This window comes from Mesoplodon densirostris, chromosome 15 (assembly GCF_025265405.1).
Source record: "Mesoplodon densirostris isolate mMesDen1 chromosome 15, mMesDen1 primary haplotype, whole genome shotgun sequence".
Classification (NCBI taxonomy): domain Eukaryota; kingdom Metazoa; phylum Chordata; class Mammalia; order Artiodactyla; family Ziphiidae; genus Mesoplodon; species Mesoplodon densirostris.
The window spans coordinates 89895415-89913549 of NC_082675.1; the positions used below are offsets into that span (position 1 = coordinate 89895415).

Below are 18135 nucleotides of genomic sequence, written 5' to 3' on the forward strand. Positions count from 1 at the left end.
TTGTTACTAAAAAAAAATCACTGGAGAGGCTTATAACTTTTCTAGAGGGATTTGCATTTTTAAAAGAAGAAATGTTTTAAGTCATATGTAAGACAATGTTACAGTGAGACTTTCCTCTCAAATTTCAGCAGAGGCCCCAAACTGAAGATTAAATGATTTAAAATGCCATATTCCAAATAAAGAAGGCAGACCAGCTTTTTCCAGATTTTGCAGAGGAGAGAATAGTTTACACACTCTTTGTCCATCACTCTTGAGGATATGGAAGAGGAGGTAAGAAAAGGTCTTAGGGAAAAATTGTGACATCGTTTCTTTGGAGGAAGTTGTGGAGTGATGTACAGTCCCATTCTCGTTCTCTTCTCTTTGGGAAAGAGAGGGATGCTTCCATCCTGCCTCAAGCCAAGCAAAGGAGTTCTAAAAGATCCCCTCACTTTGGGTGGGAAATGGTCAGGAGGCAAAAGACCCTGTCACCCAGGACTGTATGCTTAGCTGAAGAAATTTCTACATCCAGGCCTGCTAAAGGGACCAGAGTTGAACTCTTGGGAGAAACCCTCAAATTTATGCAGTGTGCTCTCTTTGAAAGTGGCCAGTGCTCAACCTTACTTACCCTAAGAGCAATGCAAATATCCGACTGCAGAAGAATAGATAAACTGAGGTGTACTTATTGATATTATATAGCTGTAAAGATGAATGACTACACCTCCATGTATAAACGGGGATGAATCTCACATACTGACAAACTTAGAAAAAAAGGTTACCAAAGACTACATAAGGTATAATTCCATTAACATAAAATGCAAAAATATGCCAAACCAGACAATATATTATTTAGGCAAATTTTCTATCTATCTATCTATCTATCTATATCATAAAATTCAAGATAGGAGTTATATCTGGAGCAGCAGGGAGTGGCACAGGGAAATTCAAAAGTAGCGGTAATGGTATATTTCTTAAGTTTGGTGGTATATAACCAGGGGCTCATTTTATTGCTGTTTTCATAACATGCATATTTTATAACATTGTGTATTTATAACGTGTATTTAATTTAAAAGTTAAGGCCAGTTTTATCAAATTCTAATTTTTTTCATTATATTTACTTCCAACTGAACACAGCAGGGGTTCTGGCAATTTGTGAATTCTTCTTGCTGGACCAAATTCAATAGAGGCCCTCAGTCTAGGTAGCTGGTTGGTAATAAAACTCCAAATAATCTTTTGTGACAGGTAGTATTCACTTTTGCAAGGCGATGCATTCTCAAGAGATTTTTAAGATCTTGAGATAGAATAGTAAAACTCTATGTCCTCTTTCAGTCTAGATTTTCCAAACAGTTCTAAGACGCTTTCCTCCCTTATTTGTATTTTATTGATTCTTTAGTTTTTGAACAAATATTTATTGAGCATGTACATGTGCCAGACAGGATATCAGGTGCTGTTATCAAGAAATAGAACAATAACAAGACTGAGTCCCTGCCCTCATGGAGTGTAGTCTAGCAGAAGGCCTGACATTACACAGAAGATCGTACACTGAATTTGGATTCACAAAGTCCTACAGGTAAAGAGTTTAGGGTATTAAGAGAACATTTAGCAGGAACACACTTAGTTTAAGGAGTTCAGCAAAGGCTTCCTTAAGGATATTACGCTTAAATGGGGACCTGCAAGATGAGTGAGAACTAGGGGAAGAGCTGGGGTCCAGTCCAGGCAGCCAGGGAACAAGTCCAGTGCCAGGAGCATGGCAGTTTGGGTAAATGTGCAGCTGAAATGACCAGCGCACACTAGTGGTTTGCTGGGTGGACAGGCCAGATAATGGGACCTCTGTGCTTAGGATTTTGTACTTTACCATATGAACAAGGCGACCTGTCAAGGGGCTTTAAGCTGGGGATTAACATGTCAGATTTATATGTCCTTCAGGCATCTAGGTTGCCATGTACAGGAGAAAGGATTGCAAAGGGAGTACTTGTAGAGAGGGAAGTAGGGAGACTAGCATCAGGGTAATGAAAGCTGCCAGAGAGGAGTTCTGGGCTGGAGATAAAAATTTGAGAGCCATCAGAGTAGAAGGCAGCAAGTGAAGCCAGGACACTGGATGAAACACTCATCAGTGTTTCCTAAAGAGGACTGTAAGTGTTCCATTACCTGTTCTCAGTAGTACCATCTAGTCTAATTTTAAAAATACCAGAGATATCCCCAGTTAATATTATTTTTGACTAGTTAAGTAAACACTTGAGTTGATTTTTAATTTACTTAGGGGGGGAAATGAGTAAATAGCAACACAGATGGTGTGTGACTATGAAAAATGACTGAATTTGTGACACACTGACCCAGAACCGTGGAGACACAGGAGTAAACCCTCGCGGGTGACTTAGAGCAGGGCCTAGGCAGTGTCAAAAAGGGGAAGGCCTCCTGCCGCAGGGAGGGCCTGCGTCATCCACTGCCCACTTTCCCGGGAAGAAGGCAGTCCTGATCTCAGGGTGAGATTGCTCTTCACAGAAGCCGGCCAGGCGCCAGCGTGCAGACCCTGCCCAACAATGCGCCCCCGCAAGGTCCCCCCACCCGACCACCTAAAACAATAAATAGCTGATTACTTTACTAGCAGAATGGGTTTATTCAGGAACAGCAAAAAACTGCAATTTAAAAGGCTCAATCTATGGCAAACCACAGGCAAGTCCAGAGAACAAAGCAGGGGAAACTTTTATAGAGGAGAGGGGAAGTTGGGCGTGGCTGCTTGTTAAAAACAAAGAGGCCATTGGAGGGAAGCCCGAGTTGGAAGTGTAGTAGCTTCCCATTGGCTGGGCTGTTTCCAGACTCGGAGAAAGGCTTCCTTCCCCGCCTGTAGCGAGGTTGTGCCCTTTTTCCTGCTGTAGCTCCAATCGAGGGGGAGTGGTGCCAGAGCTATCCGTTCTGGACTCCCGGCTGCATCTTAAATGAGGTTTCTGTGTATAAATTTTCACACTCCCCACGCTGAAGCAGGCCAGCAACCTTCCCCGCCACACAGGCCCCACACTCGACCACCCAGACTCCGCTCCTGAAGGAGGCCCATCCGAAGCCCGCCCGCCAGGCACGGGGCCTCGTCAACCTGCCCTCCAGGTGGCTTCTCGCATGCGCACTCCTGACGCCCAGAGTTCTCGGCCGCGAACCGAACGCCGGAGATGTGGGCGCGGCCTAGTTGATTGGGCGGGTCTAGCACAGGAGGACCAAGCTGTGGGGCTTGGGGCGTGGCCTTGGGCACGGCAGGCGGGCTTAGGGCGTGGCTGGAAGGTGTGGTCGGCGGTTTGGGGGCGTGGCTGGGAGGTGCGGTCGACGGGCTTTGGGGCCTGGCTCCCGCGTGGCTGGCCGTAGGGCTGGGGCGGGAGCAGTACGCTCTTTGACCTCGCGCCTTTGCTAATGTCCGGGTCTTGCCTGGGAGACTGGGCCTGCTGGACCGTCCCTTAAATCTGGGGTCTTTTTAAAAGACCCGGATGTCGCGGTGTGGGCGGGAGACTGGACTGAGCTCTGCTGCGTGGTGTGACTGACCTCGAACTTTACTTGGGGCAGCATTAGAATCCTAAGACCCTTCTGGGCTCGCAGGGCACGATCCTGAAGAATTTAATAAGGCAAATACATTGTTGTTATTTATACCTGCCTTATTCGAGAGAAGACTTAAGGCGGCTTCAGACATAGCCAGAATCTAAAGGTCATTTTGGACAGGTACTTACTTTTTTCTAAGCTCCAGGTAGTGTCAGATTAAGCTTTAAATCTATAGATTCAGGTATCCCCATCAGATTTTATAGTTTATTCCCCTGCATGAATCCAGGTTTGTTTGGTTTTTTAAATATATTTATTTTTGGCTGTTTTGGATCTTCATTGCTGCCTGGGCTTTCTCTAGTTGTGGCGAGCGGGGGCCACTCTTCACTGCGGTGCGCGGGCTTCTCACTGCGGTGGTTTCTCTTGTGGAGCACGGGCTCTAGGCGCGCGGGCTTCAGTTGTGGCTCACAGACTCTAGAGCGCAGGCTCAGTAGTTGTGGTACATGGGCTTAGTTGCTCCGTGGCACGTGGGATCTTCCCGGACCTGGGCTCGAACCCCTGTCCCCTGCATTGGCAGGCGGATTCTTAACCACTGCGCCACCAGGCAAGTCCCTAAGTTTTTTTATTTTGTCTTTCTTTTCCTTAATGTTTAGCAGGCCCTGACAAACCATTTCTTAGGAGGGAAGCAACTCTTTTTGCTGAGACACATTGTGACAGTATTGGTTTTAAATTACATTGGATTTGTTGATACCTGGTGACTGGAGAAACCTCACATAAAGGGTGTAAACAGTGCAGTTCTCATTAAGCTAGAACTAGCAAACACACCCTCAAGGATATGCCCTTTGGTATATCTTAAATTTTTAGGTACTCTTATCTAGTCATGAGTGACCAGATTTTTCTCCAGCAAATCCAGAATATCAAGCTAAGGATGATTATAAAAGCAGAGGGGCTAACCATGGCGTCACCTACCCCTCATTACGGAGAATTCTTTTTTTTTTTTCCAGGCTGTTTTCTGAGCCTCTTTGGAGCAGAATCTGGGCCGGGGATCTGTAGAGGACAAAAACCAAACAACTTTAATTTTATCCCATAGGCAGGGCTGGGAAGTGCCTGGTGGGTGAGATGACGATAGACTTTGAAAGGGATTGGAGGGAGGGTAGGAGGACGGAGTGGCAGGGAGAGAAGATGAAAGTCAGTTGGCGCCAGTTTGAAGCAAGTCTTGGCACGTTGGGTATGTGAGGATGATGGCCGTGGTATTGGACTCACCTCTCAAATATTAAGAGAGGAAGCTTCATGAGGAAATAGGATTTTTTTTTTTTTTTTTTTTTTTTTTTTTTTTTTTTTGCTGTACGTGGGCCTCTCACTGTTGTGGCCTCTCCCGTTGCAGAGCACAGGCTCCGGACGCGCAGGCTCAGCGGCCATGGCTCACGGGCCCAGCCGCTCCGCGGCATGTGGGATCCTCCCGGACCGGGGCACGAACCCGTGTCCCCTGCATCGGCAGGCGGACTCTCAACCACTGCGCCACCAGGGAAGCCCGAGGAAATAGGATTTTAAGAAATGTTACTGTGTTGTACGAATTCAGTCTCCCTCTTTGGTGTAAGTTTGTTTCTAGACACTTGGGTAAATATCTAACTTGTTGTTCAGATTTAAACATTAGTAACTCCCATTCATTGAAGGCTTGCAGTAGGTTCTCCAGGCTCTGAATGTTCTCTTTCACTGTCAGGGCCACCATGCCAGGCTGTCTGTTCCCCTCACTTTACGTTGGAGGATAGCGAGTTTCAGAGGGAAGCACAGCCAGGCAGAGCAGCCTGAACCCAACGCCCAGCTCCTCCTTTGCACTTGGTCCTGCTTTGTCCTCTTTCTGCCCTCACCCCATCTTTGTTTCTTTCTCTCTGTCCCAAAAACTAAAACATATTTTTATTGGTTGCAGTTGGTTTTTATTTTCATTTTTGCTTTTTAAGTTAAAAATACCTTCCTTACTCCCCTGCCCCTTGCCTGCCCCCGTCCTTGCCCCTTCTGTGATTTGAATTTGTTCTCTCTGTACTTGTGTTACCCCAGAGCTCCTCCTGCCCTGTCCTCCTCTGGGCCCAGAGTCCAGCTGGGCAGTCACAGTCACTGGTCACGGGTCTGCATGCCTCCCTCCACACTTCCCTCTCGTGAGTGCTATACAAACGTCGGTCTTACTTTCCTTTGAAAGAAGAGGTTGGAAGTTCATTCTATATTTTTCTTTCTGGGTCTCAATTTTACAGGGACTTTAAAAGAAGAAAATCCTGAATTTAGAGCCTTGAGTCTGTTGAAGGCAATTTCAACAAAGTTAATACATATTCTTTTATTTTTTAATTAAGCAATCATTTCGCAAGGAGAAAACTAATTTTTACTCCGTGCTAGCAGTTCAAATTAAACAGTGTAAGGAGAATGCACATAGCAGTTAGAAAACGGAGTCTAACTACATTTTCATGTCTGAACTATCACTCAGTTAACCAAAAACAAAGCTGTAAAATTTTTGACTTTTCCAAATGTCACACATGGGTTTATCTTTTGACTTAGACAAAATGCAGTTGTGTAAAAATACACCTACTTTGTGGTCAGTTCCTCCGTTGTCAGTATGCTCCCAACCTAACCATCATGTCAGTACTGTGCATCCAAGGACACCTGCCAGAGGCGTGTCCACTTAGCTCTCTTTATGCAGAAATTAGGAGAGGAGAATGAAATGTGATCTTACGGTGCAACTAAAAAACACTACCTGTTGATATCACTCCGGTTTCACCAAGAACGCAGGAAGCCTGGGAGACATTTGATCAGCCGCAGAGCTGTGCCAGAGCCAAAGTTCTCGTCTTTCGGCCCTACCCGCTCCTCTGAGCACAGATCCCTTCTCAGGAGGTTGTGGATGGCGGGTCCCACTTCCTATCTCATGCTCCTTTGCTGGACTCCTGGCTATGAGTGGAGATGGTCAGAGGCTGGTGCTTGTGAAAAGAATTATAGAGCAAGAGACAGAGCCCAAGGATGGAGCGAGCCCTTGAATCTGCCCGGTGCTCCCATCCCTGCTGTGTCTATCTGTCCCAACTGGGACTCTCTCCCTCTTCACATTTGGAGCAGCCACGAGTCATTTGGAGGATCTTGGATCTTTTCCATGTACGACCACTGACAATAATGGTGTGATGGATGTGTATCATTGCTCCACAACTAACGTTAAGGCAGTCAGGAATTGAGACTCCTTTCTATAAAAATAACTAAAATCTTATCTTGAATGAAACTCTTTTAATCTTTTACTGAAAGTCCAAAAAGTAAACACAAGTTTTTTAGCCCATTATGCTCTGAGCTTTGAACACATTGTAAACATTTTTAGCTAAGTTTGTGACCCAAAGATAAAATGCATTCACTAGCCTCAACTCTTGAAAGCAACTGCTTTTCTTTCTGGAAGAAAGCTATAAAATGTTAAAAAATATCTTCTGTTTAATTAGGAACAAAGAACTTAAACTTAAACATTATTTAATTTAATTTAATTTACTTTCATAGTGAAAGATGGTCAGTTTTATTTGTTAGTTATTGTTGCATAAAATTACCCTAAATTTTAGTGGCTGAAGACCACAAACCTCTGTTAAAACCCTGTGTCTTCAGGTCAGAGTCCAGGAGTGGCTTACCTGGGCGGTTCTGGCTCAGGGTCCCTCGGGAAACTTTAGTCAAGGTGCTGGCCAGGGCTGCGGTCATCCCCAGGCTCCCAGGCCGTTGGCCAGCCTCTTGAGTCCTGCCTCTCACTCACTTGGGCCTTGGCACAGGGCTGCCTCCCAGCATGGCCCTGGCACCCCTGGGAGAGGGGGGAGCAGGGGAGAGCAGGACCCCCCCCCCCTTCGCTTCTGCTGCGTTCTCTTCATGAGGAGTGCACTCCAGGCTGGGGGTCTCACGAAGGCGTGATCACCAGGAGTGGCCGTCCGAGGGGGCGCGGAGGCTGCCACCACAGCCGAAGGGCAGAAATACAGACCCCCGTCGGGTGGGGAGGAAAGTGGCAGTGATGGGAGCATTGGCACCTTCCGAGTCCAGCTCTGCTGCGTTACAGGTTTTACAGGAATTTATCCAGGAAATAAAATGAATTCCAGTCCTGTTGTAATTTAGAAAATCTGAAGAGCAGTAGAAGAGCATATGGGTTGTTCTCTTGAAGACTCTCTTTGACAGCAGAAATTGCACCTATCTTTCTGCAGGCCACGGGCGATCAGGACCCACCTGGAGTTTTGGTGTCTGGACTTGAAGGACAACATGGTATATGTGAAGATCATGCTGGAGATCTGCAGAAACACTTTAATCTCATTACCATGCAAGAATTTTTAGAAAATAAAACACAGCTGGGTCCAAAGACCCAAGCCGTGTACGTCTGGGGCGGAAGGCCGGCCGTTAGCCAGGAGCTGCTGCACAGCCTGCCCTCCTTGAAGATCGTTGCCGGCGTAGGGGCGGGGCTGGACCACCTGCACCCGGGACTTGTTGCCAGCTTTGGTGTGAAGGCGGCCAACACGCCACACGCCGTTTCCAACCCCACAGCAGACCTGGGGATGGCCTTGCTGCTGGCCGCAGCTCAGAGAGTCGTGGAAGGTAAACAGCCAGGAGACGCTTGTTTTCCAGAGGTCAGATGACAGATACTTAATATCACACCTGATAAGGCCCTGATCTCTTCACACCACGTCCAGGACTTTGTTGCCCTGGACTTGGAGCCACTTTTGGTTGTTTCAGCCTAGTCAGGGCCAAGCTCGGCACCCAGGCACATGCAGTCCATGTGATCTGGATGATACACTGTTTTCTCCTCCACCAAATTCCACTCACTACGCAACGTGTGAAGTACTTTCAGCACCACTGTGGAAATGCCCTTGGGGTAGTTCACTGGCCGGTCAGCATGCTACCCTGGGGTGAAGGCCCACAAGTGAGCAGGCAGAACCCTAGCTCCCCACACACTGGACATTAATTTTTAATTTCTGGCTGCGTTGGGTCTTTGTTGCTGCCCGCGGGCTTTCTCTAGCTGCGGCGAGCGGAGTCTACTCCTTGCTGCGGTGCACGGGCTTCTCACTGCGGTGGCTTCTCTTGTTGCGGAGCACGGGCTCTAGGCGCATGGGCTTCAGTAGTTGTGGCTCGCGGGCTCTAGAGCGCAGGCTCAGTAGTCATGGCGCATGGGCTTAGTTGCTCCGCAGCATGTGGGATCTTCCTGGACCAGGGATTGAACCCCTGTCCCCTGCATTGGCAGGAGGATTCTTAACCACTGCGCCACCAGGGAAGTCCGAGCCGGTTCTCTTTCTGACTGCTGGTTCACATGTGCACACTCACAGACACATGCACACACACATGCACACACAAACATATGCACAGTCACACACACATACACATACATGTAGTCACAAATGTACAGACACTTGCACACACCAAAACCAACAAATTTTAACCAGAAATCCTCCCTTAATGTGAAAGAAGTTGCTGGGTTTTTTAAAAAATATTTATTTATTTATTTATTTGGTTGCACTGGGTCTTAGTTACGGCAGGCAGGCTCCTTAGTTGCGGCTCGCCTGCTCCTTAGTTGCAGCACATGGGCTCCTTAGTTGTGGCATATGAACTCTTAGTTGCGGCATGCATGTGGGATCTAGTTCCCTGACAAGGGATCGAACCCGGGCCCCCTGCAATGGGAGCCTGGAGTCTTAACCACTGCACCACCAGGGAAGTTCCAGAAGTTGCTCTTTTAAAGCATTCTGCCAGGAGGCTGGGGTTTGTTATGAGGAAACTGCCCTGTTCCTGTCATTCTTCCCTTGCAGGAACATTTTGCTGTCGGATAGGAGTGAGTGAGCGCCCAGGGTCCGCCCTGGACTTCCTGTAACCTCGTCTCCCCTTCAGGCGGCCCAGTGAGGGTTGTGGGGATTTTGTGTGTGGTGCTGTCCCCACTGCCCACTCCGCATCGTGTTTATTTTAGGTCATCAGTTGGCTATTTCGCCACATACGGAGAACTTTTCTACAAACTGGATGGGTTAAGAAGTGACAGGGACCATTCTGGGAATTATGGGCGTGGGGAGCATTGGCTATAAGATCGCTCAGAGGGCCAGAGCATGTGAAATGGAGATTCTCTACCACAACAGGAAACACAGGTAAAATTCAGAAAATGGACTTGAAATTAACTGAGCAGAACTTGCACCATCACTGCCTTAAATATAGTTTAGATATATTATTCCTCCACTTTTCATACAATTCCCCTATTCTATTTCTCCGAAAAGTAGGATTGATGATCAAGGAAGGGACTGTTTTTTTATGATCACCCAGAAATGCAGCAGATAATCTTCTCTTCATTGAAAAAATTTCACCAGAGAGAAAAGAGATTTTGGCTCACCTACAGCTGTGCTCTCTTTCAGTTTGTACAGTGATTCTTTCTGACCATGGGAGATGCTGTCCACACTTGAACACACATAACACACAGGTGTATGCTTCCCCCCCACAGTATTCAGCCTGAAACCCTCTTCCTCATACTCCACCGGCAGCATTCAGCCCAACACCCAGTCCTGTTAATTTTGTCTCAAAACAACCCTCAGACCTGCCTGTTCACTCTCACTTCATCGCTGCCACCTGCCAACGGCCTAGGCCCCCGCTTTCTCACCTGCCGTACCCGCCCTCTAAGGGGCTGCTCTCGGCTCTCGAACTTCAGCCCCGTCTGCAGACCGGCCAGATGATGGCGCTGTTCACAGCCTTTCAGTGGCTTCTGTTGCCACGGAATAGATTTCCACTCCCAGAGGCAGGGTGAGCTGGGAGGCTTCACATCAGGACTGCCCCCCTTTCAGTCACCCTGTTTGCACAGTGGATAGTGGCGAGGCTTCGGTAGCTGTCACAGCTCCCAGTGCGGTGAGGGCCGCCGCAGAGGCCGGCACAAGGCGCGTGAGGTGGGCGGGGCGTTCACGGTGGCAGCGTGTGCTGGCCATTCCTCTTTCCTTCAGGCGGTCCGAGGGCCAAGATGTGTAGAAAGAATTCATGTATTTTTGTATTCCATATTTGTAGGGCAGTAGCGCCTACCTGGGATGCTGTGACCTCCTGGAGCTTGGAATTTCTGTTGAATAATCAGCTGTCTGGGGTGCCCACAGCAGGAGTTAGGATTGGACCCAAAACAGAGCATTCAGTCCTGCCTGCACCAGACCCTTGGATCCTTGCTCTCTGTTGAACAGATGGCACTCCCAGGCTCTCTCCTGTTGTGTTGTTTTTCTCTGGAAATTCTGATGTTTGCCCATATGCAGCAATGCTGGACGTCACTGAAAGCATGTCTGACACCATCGGCCTTGTACCAGACTCTGGGGGCTCCAAGTTGAGTGAGAGGAAGCTCCTGACCTCAAGGGGCTCGCAGTCTGGTGTGACACCCCACAGACACGGGGCTCAGAGCACCCAGAGACGCCCACGGCGTTTCCATGGGTGAGCCCTGGCCTCGGGGTCCAGCCGCCTCTGGGCCCAGGTGGGGGTCTGGCCCACGGGAGGACAGACCGAGTCCATGGCTCCTCTCAGAAACTCCTTCCCGGAGTTGATGAATTGCTAACTAGAGAACGTGGTTTTTCTCCCTTGCTCCCTTCATAGAAAATCGGAGGAGGAGGAAGACATTGGGGCCACTTACTGTGAGAGGCTGGATGACCTGCTTCAGCGATCGGACTTTGTGATGTTGGCTGTGGGCCTGACGCCCCAGGCCCGGGGCCTGATCGGGAGGCGCGAGCTGAGTGGCCTGGAGCCCACCGCCATTCTCTCAACATCGGCAGAGGTGCCTGCTCCACCGCTGTGTGTAGGCTGGGGGGCTGTGCAGGAGGGCCGCGCCCCCAGCCCTGGCCATCCTCTCGGCATTCCCAGCCAACCTTTTCCCTGAATGGTCTGAAAAAGCCACTTAGGCTGCTGGGTGGTGAGTTAAAGGGGTTTTACTTTATATTTAGAAATACGTCTGATTTTTGTCTTCACATCATTTTGAACCTCAGATTAGTAACAAAATGAATGAGAATCGTACACTGTGGGGTATTCAGAGAATCGTACACTGTGGGGTTTTCAGATCCAAGTATGGGCATCTCCTTGGGTAGCGGAATCACAGTTTGACCTTCCACGTATAATCAAGCAAAATTTATGGGGATGAATTCTCTGAGCCTCAGTTAAAAAAAATAACTTTGGGTTGGTTTGTTTGGTTGGTTCTCTGACATTTACGTAGAGCTTTGTGTGTTTGCATACAGGAGGCTTTAGGCCCCGTGCGATAACCAGATTTTCTGGTGGGTTGGTGTGGCATTTGTGAAGAAGAAAGCGTCGGAGTGCGTGACGCGGCGGGGGCCAGCACACGTGAGGATCGGTGCTGGCCTCAAACGTGCAGGCTGCTTGCCTTTGGGATCGGGGGCCAGAAGACGTGTGCGAGCTGGCATTACCAGCAACCACCTGTGTCTTTCATCCGTAAAACAAGGAAAACAGGGCTTGCCAGGAAACCCCACAGGGCCAAGCTAGTATGCTTGAAGGTTTTCTGAAAATTCAGACCCTGTAGATGAGCAGGAAGGACCAGTGCATTATATGGTTTTGGTAATGTCAGAGGTCGGTGACAAAGATTCTGGAAAAACAAACACCCCAGGAAAGAGCTTGGGACTAGGTTTCTCCACCAGCAGCACAGGCAGGCTGGGTGCTGTGTCTTGACCTGTAGGGCGGCTCAGCCCGCCAGCAGGAAGGAGGTTCCTTGAAGGTCTCTGCTGGGAGGAGGGGGTTTCCTTCTCAGCTGCTGCTGCTATCTTGTATTTGAAGTGCAGCTATGGGTGATGTTTGTGGCTGTTTGGTTTAATGTGTGCCTAAAACTACTACCTGGGGGCTGTTTCCTGGAACCCTGCAGTGGCTTTGGGAGGCGGTGTGGTGAAGTGGCAGGGCCCAGGCTCAGGGTCAGACAGACGTGGCCTCAGATCTGGGTAGACGCTTTAGAAGCATGTGACTTTGGCTGAGCATGTCACCTACCAGCCTCACCTGTAAAAAGAGTATTGACTTTCGCTGGGTAGGTGGAGGAGGTGGCCAGACAGCATCTGTGAAGGGTTTAGTGCACTGCCTGGCACGTAGCAGGCCCTCAGTGTCTGAGAACGAAGTGGCAGAATGAAGTTCACATGCTCCCTGTCAAACCTGTGACAAGATCAAGACGTGTTTGAACAGTAGTGAATGTGACCAGAGTGCACTGTCTAACTGTGGGACCTACCGAGGAGGGGTCTCATCCACCCAGGTCTGTTAGTTGATCAAGACGCCCCGGTGGAAGCCCTTCAGACTGGGGTCATTAAAGCAGCAGCGCTGGATGTGACGAACCCAGAACCCCTGCCCAGGTAAGGAAGCCACACAGGATCTACGGTTTTCCCGATCCAGGTTGGGCAGTCCTCAGACAACTGTTGCTTTTGGCTTTTGCGACCATGTTGAGCCACGTGTTGTAATCGTGTAGGGTCTTGGCCTTGGAGGGGCCTCAGCAGGCCCCTGGTGACCTGTCTAGTTCCGCAGTGGGTCAGGCCTCGGCTTCAACACCTCCGCGGACACGGTGCTCAGGGTCCTCAGGCCCCAGACCCCGCGGATGGAGACTGCACAGAACAGTCTTTCTGAAATCAAGCCAAGTAGTCCTCCCTTTACCCACCGACCCTGATTTGCCTTCTGGAGCATCAAAGGCGAACTCTGATTATGCTCCTCTTTACAAACCTTCACGTATTTTAAGACAACCACTACATTTCATCTTAGTCCTTTTTTTTTTTTTTGAGGCTAAGTATCTTCATATCCTTCAGTTGCAGCCTAAATGATGTCATTTCCAGACACCTTGCCTTCCAGCACTTTAGATTTTACAGTCCTTTGAAAATGGGCTCCTGAGAATGGCACGCGGTATTCATGTTGTGGCCTGACCACTGTAGAGAAATTACACAAAGGTTGTGTTGGCAGCACCTTCCTCGAAGCCTCACTGCACCTTAACTCGTTGTTTTTAGTCAGCGAAACTTGAAATTGTTATGCTCTCCATTGCTTTTTTAAGTTTATGTGTGGAAGTTTACATTTATTTGTATTTAATTTCATTTGCTTGTGTGTGTTGACCCAGTGACCCAGCCTGTTGGGACTGGAGTCTTGGTTCTGTCATTTAGTTTGAATCTTGACGCTGTCATTCATTAACCCGGCTATTCCTAACTCTGAGTCCTCCAGCTTTGATTTCTATCCAGTAAGCAAATGACTGTCGGATGAATGTTTGACATTATGACCAAATTGAATACCTAAGTTTATCAAGATTGGTCATAGTACTTACAGACATTTCTGAGAAAAACAATAATTTATTCAGAACAGAGTTTCTCAAAATGTGGTCTGGAGACCCTTTCAGGGGGGTCTGTGAAGTCAAAACTAATTTTCTTTTTCTTTTTAAAGGTCTAACTGGATTTATTTAATAATTCATGAATCAGGCAGCATCCTATCTAGCAAGTAGAGAGGAACTTCCAAGTCAAAATTATTTTCATGATACTGTAAGATGTTCTTTATTTCCACTCATGTTTTCTCACACAAGTGTACAGTGGAGTCTTCCAGAGACTTAAGGACATGTGATGACATCATCACTCTGACAGCTAATGAAACGTGTGCTTCTGTATGACTGTATTAAATTTTTTTCAGTTTTAATTTCTAATACAATAAATGTTGACAGGCATCACCCTCATAAACACCTGTTCTTCGGGGTTCTCAAGTTTTAAGAGTGTAAAGACCAAATACGAGAGCCACTCATCTAGAACGAAAAATAATTTCAATATAAATAAAGAAGCATGACCATTGTAGACAGTTGTCAACTTACTCAAAAATGGAGAAGTCATGTTATCACCCCTGTTGCCTGCTAAAATGAACTTTTACTCACAAGTCACAAGGCAAATACCAGGGTTATATCCCAAAGCTTAGTTTATTCTAATAGGTGATGCACTCCCAGTGTCCCACGTGAAATCATTTTTGTGGCCAAGAGGTTTAACAACTATTTTATGAATAACTTATATTCAGATACCCATGTTAATTTCTAATCTGGATATTTATCAGATAGGTCTGAGTTTTCATCTTGGTTTTTCAGGGAGACATTTTGATGCCACCTACCGTGAAAAAAGTAATTTAAAAAGTAGGAAACCTGGGCTTCCCTGGTGGCGCAGTGGTTGAGAGTCCGCCTGCCGATGCAGGGGACACGGGTTCGTGCCCCGATCCCGGAAGATCCCACATGCCGCGGAGCGGCTGGGCCCGCGAGCCATGGCCACTGAGCCTGTGTGTCCGGAGCCTGTGCTCCGCAACGGGAGAGGCCACAGCAGTGAGAGGCCCGCGTACAGCAAAAAAAAAAAAAAAAAAAAAAAAAAAAAAAAAAAAGGTAGGAAACCTGTGGTTATTTGGTCATACTACATAAGTATTCTTTGCTTGACAAAAGGATTTACTGTGTATTATTATTTTTATTTTTTATTTTGTTGCGGTACGCGGGCCTCTCACTGTTGTGGCCTCTCCCGTTGCGGAGCACAGGCTCCAGACGCGCAGGCTCAGCGGCCATGGCTCACGGGCCCAGCCGCTCCGCGGCATGGGGGATCCTCCCGGACCGGGGCACGAACCCGTGTCCCCTGCATCGGCAGGCGGACTCTCAACCACTGCGCCACCAGGGAAGCCCCCTGTGTATTATTTTAAAAAGAAAAAATTCATTTGCCAATAGCGCCAGGAGCCCCCAAGATCACCTTGGGCCTTAATGATTTGCTAGCAAGACTCGCAGAACTCAGAAAAGCTTTTCTACTCACAGTTACAGTTTATTACAGTGAAATGATACAGTTTAAGATCAGCAAAGGGAGAAAACTTATAGGGGAGTCGAGGAGAACCAGGCCTGCACTTCCGGTTGTCCTCCCGATGGGAGTGGTGTGGACAGTGCGCACCACCTCCAGCAATGGTGGGTGACAACACACGTTAAGTATTTCCAACCGGGGAAGCTCATCCCAGCGTTGGTATCGGGGCCAGTCATGTAGGTGTGGAGCGCCCACATGTCTGACACTGGCTTCTTAGTCTCCAGACCCTGCAGAGGTCAAACTGATACAGATTGGCCTAGAGCCCTAGGCGAACAAACACAGGCATTCACCACAAATTAAATCACTAGCATAAACTATCTGGCTTTGCTCAAGGCCCCAAGTATAAGACACTCTTACCAGGCAGTATATGTCAAGGGCTCACAGATTATCCTCCAGAGGCCAGTCAAAGGCCAGTCCTATCTTTGGAATGTGCAGGGTTCAAGAACTCCAAGCCTGCCTGCTGAGTTAGTTCTTTACTACACAGGCCAGCCACTGGCCCTTGGCCTTAGCTGTCTCAGAGCAAAATGATATTTATTGGATTATCTACATTTATTACAGTATTTATATGACAGATACAGCAATAGTATCAGTATGACTTCGCCTAACATTTGGAGGAGCCAGTGTGGGGCAGGGATAGATTTAAAGAAACTAACTCGTTGTATTTTTGTACTAATTTGATTACTTGCTACCCCCAACCCCTTGATCTACCACTACTTGTACATTATGATGAACTTGTGTAGCACTATTTAGTATATAAATTAGCTGATATTTACCTAAATCTAGTATTTCCTCAGGCCAGTCATTTCCCATTGATCGTCAATGTCAGTATTATCATCTGACTTATTTATATGAGGTACTTAAATCTTACCAACAATGCCAGTGTTATACCATATTGCAATATTGTCATGGCACAATGCAGTTTCATTACATAACAAATCGATAACAATTGCAGAGGTATTTGCTATGCCTTCTCAACAAAATTGTCTCTTGCCTATACACCAGATATTATTATGGGCAGGTGTTGGTACAGTTGGCCGTGATTCAGTTCTTTCTGGGCTCCAAGTCAGTTGGGACAAAGCCAGTCACCCTGTCTCAGTTCGCACCCTTGTACTGTTTTTCAGCGTGTGCTGTTATATAGTATGGCCCACCTCCTTCGTAAGGGGAGGATGAGTGTTTTTCAGAATAGTTTCTACCACTGCTAACTGTACCACAGGATATGTCTTACTTCAGTCATTCCTGGAGGTGAGGGGAGTCAAACTGCATTGATATAAATTACAGGTGCCCCCAGAGAACATCCATAGGTTTGGGGGTCCATAAGATTCTCAAGGGTGTGCCCCTTGAGCCTCAGTATCTATGATGGGGGACCACTGCCACATGCCTACTTTGGCCTCTGTATTAAAAGAGTCAGGATGCCCGTTGGGCCAGGTCATAGCACTTTCCCAACCCTGGGTGCTAATATATATCCATCATTATGCTTGAGTCTGCCTGACCTACTTCACTAAAACCTCATTATCTTTCCAGGCTAACTCCCATCCTTTGCCTTCTTCCCGGAAGAGAGCTCCCTCTAATCTGCTAATTCTAGTTAATAAATCTTTCCCCTCTGAATGCTATTCCCATTAAAGGCACATTCAGCTTGTCCCATGATGCCTAGATCAACACCTAATTCCCCAAGGCCCTTTCTTGTCTTGTGGGTCAGTGTCATTTAATCCATCATGCATGTTGTGCAATTGTGAACTAATGGCCTGGGTGCAGTTAGGATACGTATTTTACACCCAGAAATGTTGGGTCACCCAAACCAGGGTTAGATGAGCAGTGGTCATACCTAGGTGTCATTAAGAGTACGCCATAAGGCTCCCACAGCCTTCCCCATCTCAGGGTAGGGGATATGAAACCATAACGTGACATTAAAGAAATGAAACGACTCTGAATAGTTTTCCTCAATTAATCTGTATTTCAGAGATCATCCTTTGTTGGAGTTGAAGAACATCACTCTGACACCTCACGTTGGAACTGCAACTAACTCATCAAGCAAGACGACAGACAATGGAAAATTTGGTTGAAAGCATCCTGGCTTCTCTCAATGGCCTTCCTATTCATAATGAAGTGCTATTTAAATGACTGATGTAGGCTGAGACTTCAATGGGATGAAAACATGGCAGATTAAATGGGCAAAAAAACACTTACTTTGTATGTTAAGAGTCCATTATATAGATTGAATTAATACTACTTAGATAAAAAACTTAAGGAATAGTAATAATAGTTACCACCCGTTGAGAGTTTGTTAAATGCTTTCCTTACACTCTCACTTCATCCTCAAGGCAGCTGTATGAGGGAAGTTATGTTGTTATGATTCGTAATGAAACTGAGCACAGAGAATTACTTGTCCGAAGTCCAAAAGCCTGCACTAGGTCTACGGATTTCCCAGTGAGCTATGTTGCTTTCGAACCTGATAAATTCTGATACTTTATTGGATTACATAGTCACCCTGATACTCTAATCACTATCCATTTGTTTCAATCATTCAAAAAAAAAAAAAAAAGGATTACTGAGCACCTTCTATGTGCCAAGTCCTGTTCTAAGTGCTGGGGCTGCTATAGGAAAAAAAGTCCCCACTGTCAAGCGGTGTTCTTACTAGCGGGGGAGAAGACCAAGCAGTGCCGGTAGGGCTGGGAGCCAATGATGAGCGCGGGGGAGACAAGGAGGGAAAGAGTGCCCAGTATGGAATTATCAGGGATGACCATGAAGAGGGGTCTGAGGTGACTATGCCTCCTTTCTGGAGTCGTTTGGAAGCTGTGTCTTTCTCCACGTAGACTGGTGAGGAGGTACTACAGGAAGTGAGCAAACGAACTGGCAG

At 47.3% G+C, this 18135-nt stretch overlaps 1 protein-coding gene across 1 annotated transcript; it reads left to right on the forward strand.

The window, feature by feature from the left end:
- The first annotated feature begins 5011 nt into the window (after window positions 1-5011).
- On the forward strand, window positions 5012-17401 carry LOC132503238 (glyoxylate/hydroxypyruvate reductase B-like). The gene is given in 8 exon segments (XM_060119654.1): window positions 5012-5085; window positions 7686-8070; window positions 9428-9599; window positions 11062-11222; window positions 11225-11239; window positions 12704-12800; window positions 17239-17296; window positions 17298-17401. Coding segments are annotated over 8 exon segments (1029 nt in total). The 5' UTR covers window positions 5012-5046; the 3' UTR covers window positions 17400-17401.
- Window positions 17402-18135: the final 734 nt, after the last annotated feature.